Source organism: Euprymna scolopes, chromosome 36 (assembly GCF_053919585.1).
Source record: "Euprymna scolopes isolate OS-2025 chromosome 36, ASM5391958v1, whole genome shotgun sequence".
NCBI lineage: Eukaryota > Metazoa > Mollusca > Cephalopoda > Sepiida > Sepiolidae > Euprymna > Euprymna scolopes.
Window position 1 is genome coordinate 22,776,292 of NC_136517.1, and position 12,896 is coordinate 22,789,187.

Consider the following 12,896-nt stretch of genomic DNA (forward strand, 5'->3'; position numbering starts at 1 on the left):
TAACACTTGTGGGACATAAGGATTATTATTTATTGTTCCACAAATTCCATAGTAATTCTATAGAGAGGTTTGTGAAGATTACCCAGTTGATGTCTAACGCTTCATGGTGTTTAATATCCTGGTTACCCGAGATACTGCTTGTATCTATCCTGGTATTGTATAGATCTGCCTGTTTAAAAAATTAAAATGTTTCACCCAAAAAGCGATCAATTCAGAAAGAGTAAAAATTTCAAAGAAAAATCTCTACTCACTGAGCAATGAGAAGTAACGGTGTCATTTGTTTTGCTGGCCAAGAACAATTTGGATTGGCACCAGCTGTGAGCTAAAATACAGAAAAGAAAAACAAATCAACAAGGGATTTTATTTGGTTTAGAAAAGACAAGGGTAAATGGAAAAGGAAAAGAGGGGAAAAAGAAAAAAAAAGTTAACTTACCAGCAGTTTAACAGCATGGTGTCTGTTTAAATCGATAGCAGTAATCAATGGAACACAACCTTTAATATCCTGAAGATCAAGTTTAGGTTTTTTTGCCAAGAGAAACTTGAGGCCTGGACAATAGGTGACTATCCCATCAGCAGTGACGCTGTTCTCGTGTACCGCAGCAACCATGAAATGAACAGCAGACCATTTGCCTGCGGATGAAAATGACAAAGTATCGCATAAATGTCACAACTGAAAAAAGATGAAAATTTATGATTTTAAGAAGGAAAAGATGTAAACGCGTATTCACCTTCTTGAACATATTGGTCTTCTTCCTTTTGAGGGATGCAGTTGTCTTTAAGATGTTTCTTTTGTACTGTAGCATTCACATCAGATCCAGCCTCATCGATAAGCATAGAGATAAACGTGCGGGCATTTGCACGGGCCTTCTCAAGGTCAGTTTCATTTTTCTGATCATGTCGCCTCATCTACGACAAAAACAAAGGCCAACATTAAAACATTTTGAATTTCAAAAGAAAAGAATATAAAGTGGTAACTTCATTTCCATAATGTTCAGGTTATCATATTATTTCAAGCATAAATCAATGTAAAAAAAAAAAAAAGTCTTAGAAATAAGCTTAAAAAATGTCTTGACTAATGAATGCATTCACAGAAAAATTGATTTATGATTACCGCATTCAATTTACTATCACCTATCAAGAAGCCTACATGCATGCAATCATCAACACAGACAGCCTCATCACAATCACCAACACAAACAATCTAATTATGACCAATCCTAATGATTAATCCAAATATATTGTTCTGTTTTCTATCTGTAGAGAATATATGACGAGCCGGTCGCTGTCGTGTCTAATGCACAAATGACATTGCGTCTGCGTGATGGGACGGGAAATCCAGTTGGTACTGATTTGCATGAGTTGGCGTCCCCGCGGTGATAAAAGACGTTGGACTTTTGTGTGTGCGTGGCATTCTTTCATTTGCTTGGTGAAAGAGATTTCATGCTGTTCATGTCAGTTACGCGAATCGAGGACAGGAAGAAAGGGACAGTGAGAACTGTAAATAGAACTTACTGATTCAAGCTATTTCGGCATTATGACTGAAGGAAGGTTCAACCTAAAATTAGTACCGGAATATAACGGCACAACATCTATTATAGACTGGTTAGAGAGAGTGGACCTTATCTGCAAGCTCTAGGGAGTTGACAGAGTCGAACAGATCATCCCCTTGCAACTAGCTAGAGGAGCTTTCGACGTCTACCAACAGCTATCAGATACAGAGAAGAATAATGTAACATGGGTGAAAGATGCACTGCGCAGGGCCTTTGCGTTTGACCCATGTGAGGCATACAAGCAGTTTGCAAGACGCTCCTTACACTCGGACGAGTCGGTAGATGAGTTCTACGCTGCGTTAACGAAGCTCTCCAGTCTGTTCGGAGGAGTCCCGAGCCAGACGCTGAAGTATGCATTCATGGCTGGACTGCCTGCCCATATCTAGTTGCTACGTGCATCTGCTGACATCAACCAGATCCCAACAGAAAGTATGCTCAGCCGAGCAAGGTCCGCGGTAAATAACGAACAGGTTGGAGGTCTGGGGGGAGCATGGCACTCTGCGATGGAAGCGTGGTAGTATGATCCCAGATGTTCCAGAGATTGTGACATGTCAAGCAATTTTTTTCCCTGTGCAGCAACAGGAATCATAAAGCGACTGGCCAACATCGTAACCTAAGGAGGATGGGATGACACCACAGAGGATGTTCCACTTCAACAAATGCTCCAGGAAACAATAGCCAGGGTGAAGCAGAGCGATCCCTCACAGGGTCTGTGGTGTGTAAATGGACAAGACGTCAATGTATGGGTGGACGCAAGTTCCCTGGCGATCGGCGTGCTCCTGGAACATGACACTATTGTCTTTGAAGATGCATGTTGGCTGCGATCCACGAGCGACGTGCAGCATATTAACTTGGCTGAACTGGATGCGGCGTTGAACGGCATCTACCTTGTGTTACACTGGAAATGCAAATTTATACACTTAAAAACGGACTCAGTAAGTGTGTATCACTGGTTAGTGGACATGCTCACTGGAAAAACTAGAGTACGCACAAAGGCTACCAGCGAAATGTTACTCCTACGATGATTGGACACAATAAAATCACTGGTAGAAGAGTACGGATTTTCAATAGACTTTTCTCTGGTCCTTTCGAGTCAGAACTTGGCAGACCCCATGACACGTGTTCCACAAAGATGGCTCAATAGAATGAAATCCACAACGGAGCCTGTACCTCTGACCTATGCTGCAAAGAGTAATGCAATGACTAGTAGTCAGATCATGGAACTGCATAAAAGCAGTGGGCATGCAGGCATCTGACGTACAGCATATTCGTTCGGCGGGTTTGCCCAACAATTACCAAAGGTGATGTGAAGTCATCGGAGAATGTGAGGAATGTCGGACGATTGATCTGTCCCCAGTTAATTGGACGCCGGGAAAATTGGCGGTACAAGCTAACTCGCAAAGGCTGGGGATGGCTATAACACACTTTAACGGCAAACATTTCCTGGCGCTCACTGATTGCGATCCAGCACATTTTACCATTTGGCAGATGTTGTCACAGCAGGACTCCAGACACATCATTCAGCATCAGGAATCAATATTTTTGGAGCGTGGCCCACCGCAGGAACTGCTTACTGACAATGACACTGCATTTACCAGTAAGGAGTTTTCCGCTAGTTGGGGAGTACGTCTGCAGTTTCGGTGTGCATATGTGCCAGCAGGCAATGGCATTGCAGAACAATGTCACCGCAGTATTAAGCGGATTGCATCCAGAACGAGATGCACTGTTCAGGAAGCAGTGTATTGGTTCAATGTCACGCCCAAGGATGATACATCATGTACTGTACCTGCCAACGGGATCTATAGATATGAAGTTAGGGTGAAGAACAGCGACCAAGTGCCCACATTACCAGCCTCTGCACAAACCCAATATCGTATGGGTGACCCTGTATGGATAAAACCGCCAGGTTATCGATGCACATCCAAGTTCGAAGAAGGAACAGTAACGGAAGTGATCAGCCCGCAAGTCATTAGTGTTGATGGTGTCCCGCGCCATGTGAAGGATATACGACCCCGAATGTATACCTGCTCCTCTGGTAATGCAGATGATGAGATTTCAGATGACACTGCATGTATTACACTGCCTGGCCGACAACCAACCCAAAATGGAGAACCCTCTGAAAACTGATTTGCATGAGTTGGTGCCTCCGGCGGTGATAAAAGACGTTGAACTTTTGTGTGTGTGTGGCATTCTTTCATTTGCTTGGTGAAAGAGATTTTGTGCTGTTCGTCTCAGTTACGCGAATCGAGGACAGGCGGAAAGGACAGTGAGAACTACAAATAGAACATACTGATTCACTATCTTTAATTACATTACTCAAACTGTCATTTTGTATGTATTAGTAAATGTTGAAAAGGCCAAGACATCTATTTGATGATGTGTACACAGCACAACGGACATCAAAAACATTCTGAATATTTCTCATGAATGCAATGTAATAAAAATTTTATTAAAGGAAAATAACAGGCTTGCCAATATAAATTTATTTTATCTCTCCTTTTTTCTCATTGGTTGAGCGTAATTTAGCAGTATAAACAAAATCAGGAGATGATGCAAAGGAGGTGGTCTCATAACAAAATAGAGACTACACCCAACCCCCAATCTTAATTGAATATTAACGATGATGAAATATTTCATCCCTCTGCCTGTTTTACAAGTATTTTAATGGTAGATGCTCCGATGAACTACAAGCCGTTGTACTCCTCAATGTAAATACTCCCGACAAACCTGACAAACAGCAAAATCCCACCCCTATACAGTAGAGATCCCCAGATGCCAGAAAGCCTTCTACTCTAATAGTTTCTTCCCTAGAACTGTTAAATTTTGGAATTTCCTTCCAGGTTCCTACTTCTTTGACTATACTGTCAGACATCTTGCTGCTCGACTCACTACATAGTATCCCTGCAATTATGTTCGAAATAGTAGGCCCTTAAAGTGGCACCGTGCCTTGTCTGGGGTGAAAATGCAATAAAAAAATAAATAAATAAAAAAAAAAAATTTTTTAATTCAAAAAAAAAAAAAAAAAAAAAAAAAAGATAGCACTCGTTTAACCTCACTTGAACATTAAAACACTTTCATTCTACTTGCAGAAATATATCTGCATATCAGTAGCCAATAACAACTGAAACGGAGATGCATTTCCCAACCTTTATGAGTCCCCCCTTCTATGTGAGAGCAAGTGTATGGGGAGAGGACAGCACAACAATGTGCAAGTGATATGTAGTAAAAATAAAATTTTAAATAATTTGAAAAGTGTTTAATTAGTGAAATATTAATCTCAGTAAACAAGAAAGTCAAAGTTAAGAAAAACATTGAATGTGGAAGGAAGGAAACAGGAAGTCACTCTTTAATGAAACAAGAGTTTCATAACTCCCCTACCCCTTTCAGGAATTGTTCAAAGTTTTAGACTTTGTAGTGAAATTAAGTTTTCAGAAAGAACTGTCATAAAAAGAAAAAGGAAAACAAGACAAAACAGAGAGAAAAAGAATAAAAAATAGGGAAAGAGGAAGATAAAGTGAGAGAAGAAAAAAGAGGGAAAGAAAAATTAAAATCCATCTATAAGATAGTGACAAAAAAAAAAAATTCTACCAAAAAGCAAAGAAACCCAATACATGAAAGGTTCTACCAATTTAAACTGAATCTGTTTTTTTTTTTTTCTTTCTAAATTAAAAAAAAAAAAAGAAAGTGGATTTCACTAAAAAGCAAAGAATTCACATCCGTTAATAAGAGAAGAAAATCTCACCTGTAAATCTTTATATCTTTGGCATGCTCGCAAAAGAGGAGTGAAACCCTCATTATCAACCATTTTAGACAATTGTTTTAGAATCTCTTTCTCTGCAGGTGGAGAAATACCATCTATTTCAATTGGCATTTCATCAAAGCTCTTTTTTGTCTTAAATAAAAAAAGAAAAAAAAAAAAAAAAACGAGATTAGTGAACGCTTGGTTTTAATTAAGATTCTTAAATGAAAATTTCAATATTGTTGCAAGTTTAACTTTAATAGAAAATACCAACGTTGTTTACCTGTTCAATAACATCTCGCAATATTGAAGACATGTCACCCTTCGTGCAGAGTTCTGCCATCATGTGTAAAATGTTTTTATTATTCTTGTTCTTATCCAATGAAACACTGCCTTTCTTTTGCAATAGGGCTTTCACTAGTAAAACATTATTCTGAAACAAAAATATTAACAAAGAGTGAATTAACAAGGTATAATCCAAGGTAGAGAAAGGGGTGGGTGGGGGTGGGAGGGTCAGCATTTGTTTTGTATTTTAATGATGGAGTCATCACCTATGAAAGTCTGAAGGCCCCTTGAGAATAAAGGTTAATGAGTGTAAGTCGATCATTGAGACAAAAGTGTAGCGATCAGTAGTGATGGGTGGAATTTGGTTATTTAAGGAGGTGACTTAACAGGAACTTGTTTACATTAGACTTGAAGATGATGTAGCCAGATGTAAATGACGTCCATGGTAGAGAGCTTCACAGGCAGACAGTTCTAGGACTGTCTACCGTCAAATTAGAATTATATCCACTGTGCAATGCAAACCCCACTGCATGCTATCAAAACTGCTAATCAACTGCATAGCATTTATGAAAACATGTTTATTTATATTGAAAATAGCGGGGAACCCAGTGTTCCCCGGGTACTTGGAGGTGTAAAAGAGAAAAAAAGTGTTAGTAGTCAGGCAGGCTCAAATCCATGACGCAGTGACACAAAGGCGGAAAAAGAAAGTGAAAGAAAACGTGACATCTTACCGCTACGCTACGAGACCATAGGAAGTGAACCGTGTTCAAATTTAGCGATGTCAATCAAAAAGTTGACTTGATAAGTGAATGAGTACACACAGGTGCAGAAATAAACGTTGGCTGAAGGCCAGTTTAGCTTTCTATTGTTTCATTTATTTGTTTCCCCACAATGTTGGGGAAACCAAGCTCCCTTGAAAAAGAGGGAGCTCTCAAATGAATAGCAATTGTCTGATATGGCATTGATCAAAGCTGATTGCCTTCAAGACGTGCCAGCCACGAAGGTCAGCGAGTTGATTTGATTTAGTTTCACTTTATTTATACGAAAAAGACAAACACTGGAAACCAGGTTTTTTTTTTTTTTAAAAAACCCGCCCAAAATAAATGTAGAGGGGATGACTGTTCGCAAATTGTAGATATTACAATCCAGGGAGTATGTAAAAAGCTCGACAATATAGTACCCCCACCTCACCCGAGAACCCCCGCAAAAAAAAAACCTTTGCTGAACATACAAAAACATGCACAGCCGTTTTGCCCTTTATATATCTATACTCCTATAAAATTGGTTTTCTTTTGTATCAATATTCATATTAAAAACCTTCTTTTCTATTAATTTAAAAAGAAAATACAATTTTCTTATATCTTGGTTGTGGAATTGCATTCACTAGCAAACAATCTAGCTAATTTGCATATTCTTTTAAACATTCATTTTAATTAATTCCCTATTAGTTGCTTCAGTTTTTTTAATGGGATAATCATCTTTAGTTAATTATTACCTGTAATTATATTCATGCAGATATTCTACAGGATTTATACTTGCATAATATTCGCAAAAAAAGTTTATAGTAAACACAAAATTGTTTCCATATATATTTTTGTTCAACAAATCTATCTATCTATCTATAAAAGTGAATGTGTGTGTGTGTCTGTACATTTCCCTACGCAATACATCTGTCAATTTTTAGTCTACAACTCGAAATTTGATATACAGGGTACTTAGATTTGGGAAAATCTATGTGATCGGTTTTCGTCCAGAAATTTGGCTGTTAAGGGATCAAGGTTCAACAATTTGACCTTTGAGGACTCTACCAAACTCCTGACAATTTTGGGTCTAAACACTTGAAATTTCAGATATAGGTCCCTTCGACATGGATCTAACTTAATAACTTGATTAGAGCCCTAAACAATAAATGTTAAGGGGTCATACTAGAGGTCAAAGTTAAAAACATTGACCGTTTTTTTTTTGTTTGTTGCTCAGCATACACCTCACACCCAGGCAACGCCGGGCACCCATGCTAGTGTATATATATATATATATATATATATATATATATATATATGATAGATAGATAGATAGATGCTAGTGAAATATGGAAATTCAATAATAAAATAACAAAAACATAGGAATATAGTTATCATTGAAAAATATTGGTATACACCAAAAATTATGGAAAATCATCCAGTCAAATTTTAAAAAATAAAATTGATTTACAAACTCTGAACGACAAGCCACATGTCTATATTATAGAAGAGAATCTTCTACAACATGCTGGTTTGACACAAATGTCATTCAAACCTTGTCGACTGAGTAGTAAATTAATTTTATTTTTTTTTAATTCTACTAGTTTATTTTCCTTAATTTTTGGTGTTCACAAATATTTACAACTGATAAACATATTCAAAAGTTTTCCCATTTTATTTAGAACTGCCATGTTTCATTTGACCCTCAAAATAAACAAGCACCATTTTATATAAATAGCATAAAATATACAGCAATAAAAATTGACTCCCTGGAGCAAGTTAAATAATTTTCATTTCTACAAAGCTTTAATGTAAAAAATTCAACAGAAGAGGTTTGAGGGGTGGGGGGTATGCCTGGAGGTGCTGTTGCAAAAAAGTCGCTATGGATGAAACCAGCATCGAGATGATCACAGATTTGATAAATCAGATCTTGTCCAAAAGAAGGGGGATTTTAGTACAATTGTGGATGGTTACAAGGGTGAACGAGGAGTTCTCTATAGAAGTAATTAGTGCTGATGACTCAGGCCTCAAAAGTGATTGAGGGAATAATTGGGCAGTATATAAAGTCAGATAAGCATAGCTGAAAACAGTTTGGTTTTACACCTTGCTAAAGTACCACTGGTGCACCATTAATTCTGATACAAATGCAAGAGAAGTATCTTGGTGATAAGAGCTCGTATTTAGCTTTTGTGCATTATGAGAAACGTTTTAAAAGAGCCTCAAAAGATGTTGTCTGGTGGGCTTTGCGTGAATTAGGGGCAAACAAATTGTTGATGATTATTCAAGCAATATACTAAAATGTTCGGCAGACCTTGTCCCCCTCCTCCCATGGTCTATATTTTTTCTTTTTTAATTTTTCCAGCGTATTATTATCGAATGGACACTAGTATACAAGATTATCAAGATAAATGAAAAATAAAGGTCAATACTTAAATATTTGTAGAGGGAGCTCAATTTCTACTGCAATGTTCTTGCAAATTGATCATCCATGTTTTTCTAGGCCAAGTTCCACAAATTTAGCCTTTATTTAAGTAATTTAGCCTTTTTAAAATAATAATCTTAAAAAAAAAAAAAAAAGCTAAACTCCTTAAAAAAAAAAAAAGACTAAATTTGCCAAATTAGAACAATGCATAACTGAGCACCCCCTACAAATAATTTAATATTGACTTTTTTTTTTTTGATAATATGGTAAACTAGTGACTAATTGATAATAAACTGGAAAAAAAAAAAAAAAAAAAAACCTGTAAAAGATTCTTCAGGTCTGTCAAATGTTTAATGTTATGTTAGAATTAACAGCAGATTTAGTGACAGATTTAAAGTGAGAGTACATCAAGATTTTTTTATTAGTCTGGTGTGAGTGTATGTCTGGGGTGGACAATTTCCTGGAGATACTAACCTTTTCAATTGCAAGCATCAAAGGAGTGATGCCATCAGTAGAACGAGCAGTCGGGTTACACCCATTGTCCATTAGAAAATTGGCCACATCGACACTCATTTTCATTGTGTCAGCATTTGGGAGCTCATTCTGTTAAAATTATATTTGAAAACGTGAAAAAAAAAAAGTAAAAATAAAACAAATAAATTCAAGCAATTTGTTGTTTAAAGAAAATACAAAAATATTAAGTTTTTATATATTCTTGTAATCATCAATATTTATTTCTCTATAAATAAATATTTCGAAGCAAAAATTTTTTTCATCATATCTAAAACCTTTTAATATAGGTACATAAATTTTTGCAAAAGCATAACCAATGATACCAAATTTATTTTTGTAGCTCAATCAGACACCAAATTAGGATTCAAAGTTCAATGGAAATTAGAACATTCACCATCTTGCATGCTATTTGTCCATTTACACAGTAACTGAAAATGCAGGTTTTGAAAAAAAAAAAATGAAAAATCCTTACGAATTTAACATTGTGATAAATGAAAATTAAGCACGAATAAAAAAATGAAAGCACAACTCTTCATATAAGATTCATTTCAGCAGTTAACGCATTGAATCTTTTTAATATGATTCATACCAGATTAAAGATAAATATATACTTTTCTTTTAATAGTAAATTAAAAACCTCAGTTTTAGACAATGTAAAAACAGAAAAGAAAAAAAAAAAGGGGAAAAAGAAAAAAAGGAAAAAGAAATATAAATAAATAAAAGAAACTTACTGAATCAGCTTTTGATGGCATATTTTTTGCCAAATGGTGAAGCTGGAAGAAAGAAAAGAAAAATTCATTTATTTTTTCATTAAAAAATTATATATATATATATATATATATATATATATATATATATATACACACACACACACACACACAAATAAATTAGACTTCAAGCTATAAAATAATAATACTGGTTTAAGACAAGATTAAACAAAAGAAAAAATCAATTTTTAATTGCAGAGGAAACTTACAGGATTATAGCCTTCAAGATCCGGTAGTGAACAATCAGCTTTTTTGTTCAACAAATAATTCAGCTGATCCATCAATTCTGGTACAAGTTTGCTGGATGCTGCTATGCTCACCAATGTACGACCTGAGTAAAAGAAAGACGATTAGTAATAATTAATAATGAAGTAAAATTAAAACAACCTCTTTATACTCTTCTATTCATCCAAAATAACAGTTTATCATTTTTCTGTTTTCATCCAATCAACTTGACCTGACAAATGGCACTGTAGCAGAAACAGGTCTGCACATATGTAACCAAAATATTTAATTTAAAAAAAAAAAAAAAAAAAAAAAAAAAAAAAAAAAAAAAAAAAACATTAAATATGTATATTTTTAATGCATCTTTATTTTTTCAAGATAATACTTTGCCAGGAAGTGTTTTTTTTTATGGCAAGAAATGTATAAACTGATTCCCTACAATTTTCTTGACTGTCGAAGATTTTTATTATAGATATAATTTTTTATCAACTGACTTTTTAGATTTCAATCTCATCCATCCATACCTCGGATTGCTGATTCTTCTTTCTGGACCTTACAGAGTATAACTTTGTTACTTTGCCATTATAATTTTATTGAAAATGCATTTGAATTTAAAGAAAAAAAAAAAAAAAGGTTAATATTTTTTTTTTTTAACTTTATGCCAGTAATACAGTTTCTAATTTGATGAAAGGAGCCCACCTTTGAAAATCCATGGGTTAATGATTATTCTTTATTTTAATTCATTGCTTGAATATTTGAGAAATATTACAATTATTTCTATTTTTATTTTCATCATCAATTTTCTTATACATATAAAGCAAACCTTGTTAATTATCCAATTGATTATAGAAATACTAAAAAATAAAAAGGTATAATTAAGCAAATATTTGTGTTATTTTTAACAATGTTTGCTTAAATTAATAATCGCTGCCTAAATATACATTTAAATGAAATAGCTGAATTGCATCTACATTTGATTATGGTGAGACAATATTTTCATTAATACTGCAATAGAGCCGTGAATTTAATAGCTATGCTGTTTTTAAATCTCTGAAATAGTTATATGATAAACAGGTGATAATCACTTTTCTGCCACATAATTTAAGGCACGGTCCCCCGTTTATGTTTCACTACTGATATAGTTGAATCCCCTTTTGCATTTGTGAATTTTCCGGCAATAAGTTGCTTATATATGGATTTAATTAGTATCCCTAAGAATTTAAACTGCATTCTTTCTCCTTCGTTTATAAATGACAAAAAGTTTCTTTAATATATAGTTGGTTCAATTGGACGAAAATAAATCCAAAATGCTTTAATATTCTATAAAAGTATAAAAGTTTATTTATAAATGATTTTACAGAAGTTCAGATTGATAGAAATTTTGTGACTAAAAATGTAACGTGGTGGAAAAATTTGTTAAGTGTTATCTATCGCATCACATTTTTTCTGAATTAAAAATAAAGCAAAATTCTGCAGTTAAAAAGCACAAAACTCACATCCCTGTTTTTAATTACCAAATATTAAAATGACCCACTTATTTATGCGAAAAAAAAAAAAAAAAAATGCATTCTGCTGGATTTCATTTCATAATTTTTTTAAAAGTTTACACCAGTGCACTTTTGATTAAAATAATCAAATAGTAAATAAAAAAAAATTAGAGGCAAGAAACACACACACATTTTCATATTTCAATTTCTTTTTTAATTTTCCAGAAACATAAAAGAAATTGCTATATTTAAAGTGCGAGAAAAAATTACCTCTGTCATCTTTGAAGTTAATGTCTACTCCAGGTTGGTTCAATAGAAGATCGACTAAACCAAAATGGCCTTTCAAAAAAGCAATACAAACTGGAGTCATCTATGAAAAAAATAGAATAATAAAAGATGGCATGAACAAAATTATATAAACATTGTGAGGATAATTTTATTTATAAACTTTGTACACATACTGAGGACTTTTGAAATGTTTAGTTGAAAATGTACCAAAGTAAGTCCTTTTTTTTAAGTTTCATTTGTAATTTCCAGGGCTCTAGTTATGTAGCTCTAAAGAAAAAATTATTTTTTGATTAAAAACCATTTGGTTTGATTATTTTTTTAAGTTACATAATCAGAGCTCTGGAAATTACAACAAGGACCTCCCGTTGTACATTTTCAACTAAACATCTATATACTTTAATAACTGCTAGGTAAAATTATAATTCATATTTTAAAGAGATTTAGCTTATGTCAAAAATTTCAATATATAATTGTTTTGGAATTATTGATGAGAAACCTATGAGCTTAAACACTTGAATCTAACTACATGCAAAAAAAAAAAAAAAAAAAAAAAAAAAAAAAATTATATATATATATATATATATATAAAATTTTTGTTCTTCTATCATATCTTAAAGTAACACAATGTTCAACACGCAAGATCGGAGATGTGCTGCTGTACAACTCATGCTCTCTACCGATCCAAGTTATGACAAAAGGATCTTTGCCAGCATCCTGAAAATGCAAATCAGAATAACAGGGATGTGCCCAGGGTGATGAAAACAGTTTCCGGCCACGGTTATGGTTTTTCGTATGGTTTCCATGCACATCTTTGAAGTCAGCTTTAAAGTCAACACCAAAATGTACTTGGATATGTTGTAGAGTGTGATTTCCTGGTGTA

The 12,896-nt window shown here is 34.2% G+C and overlaps 1 protein-coding gene across 1 annotated transcript in view; it reads right to left on the reverse strand.

Annotated features, from left to right (window-relative positions):
• LOC145260391 (poly [ADP-ribose] polymerase tankyrase-like) overlaps window positions 1–12,896 on the reverse strand; it is a 190,676-nt gene that overhangs the window by 57,641 nt on the left and 120,139 nt on the right. The window contains exons 18-26 of the mRNA XM_080118342.1: window positions 11,999–12,098; window positions 10,226–10,347; window positions 9,981–10,022; window positions 9,211–9,339; window positions 5,573–5,722; window positions 5,293–5,442; window positions 729–906; window positions 434–630; window positions 252–322 (exon numbers count right to left, since the gene is read on the reverse strand). Coding sequence (XP_079974468.1) covers window positions 252–322; window positions 434–630; window positions 729–906; window positions 5,293–5,442; window positions 5,573–5,722; window positions 9,211–9,339; window positions 9,981–10,022; window positions 10,226–10,347; window positions 11,999–12,098 — 1,139 coding nt within the window. The remainder of the gene's footprint in view (window positions 1–251; window positions 323–433; window positions 631–728; window positions 907–5,292; window positions 5,443–5,572; window positions 5,723–9,210; window positions 9,340–9,980; window positions 10,023–10,225; window positions 10,348–11,998; window positions 12,099–12,896) is intronic.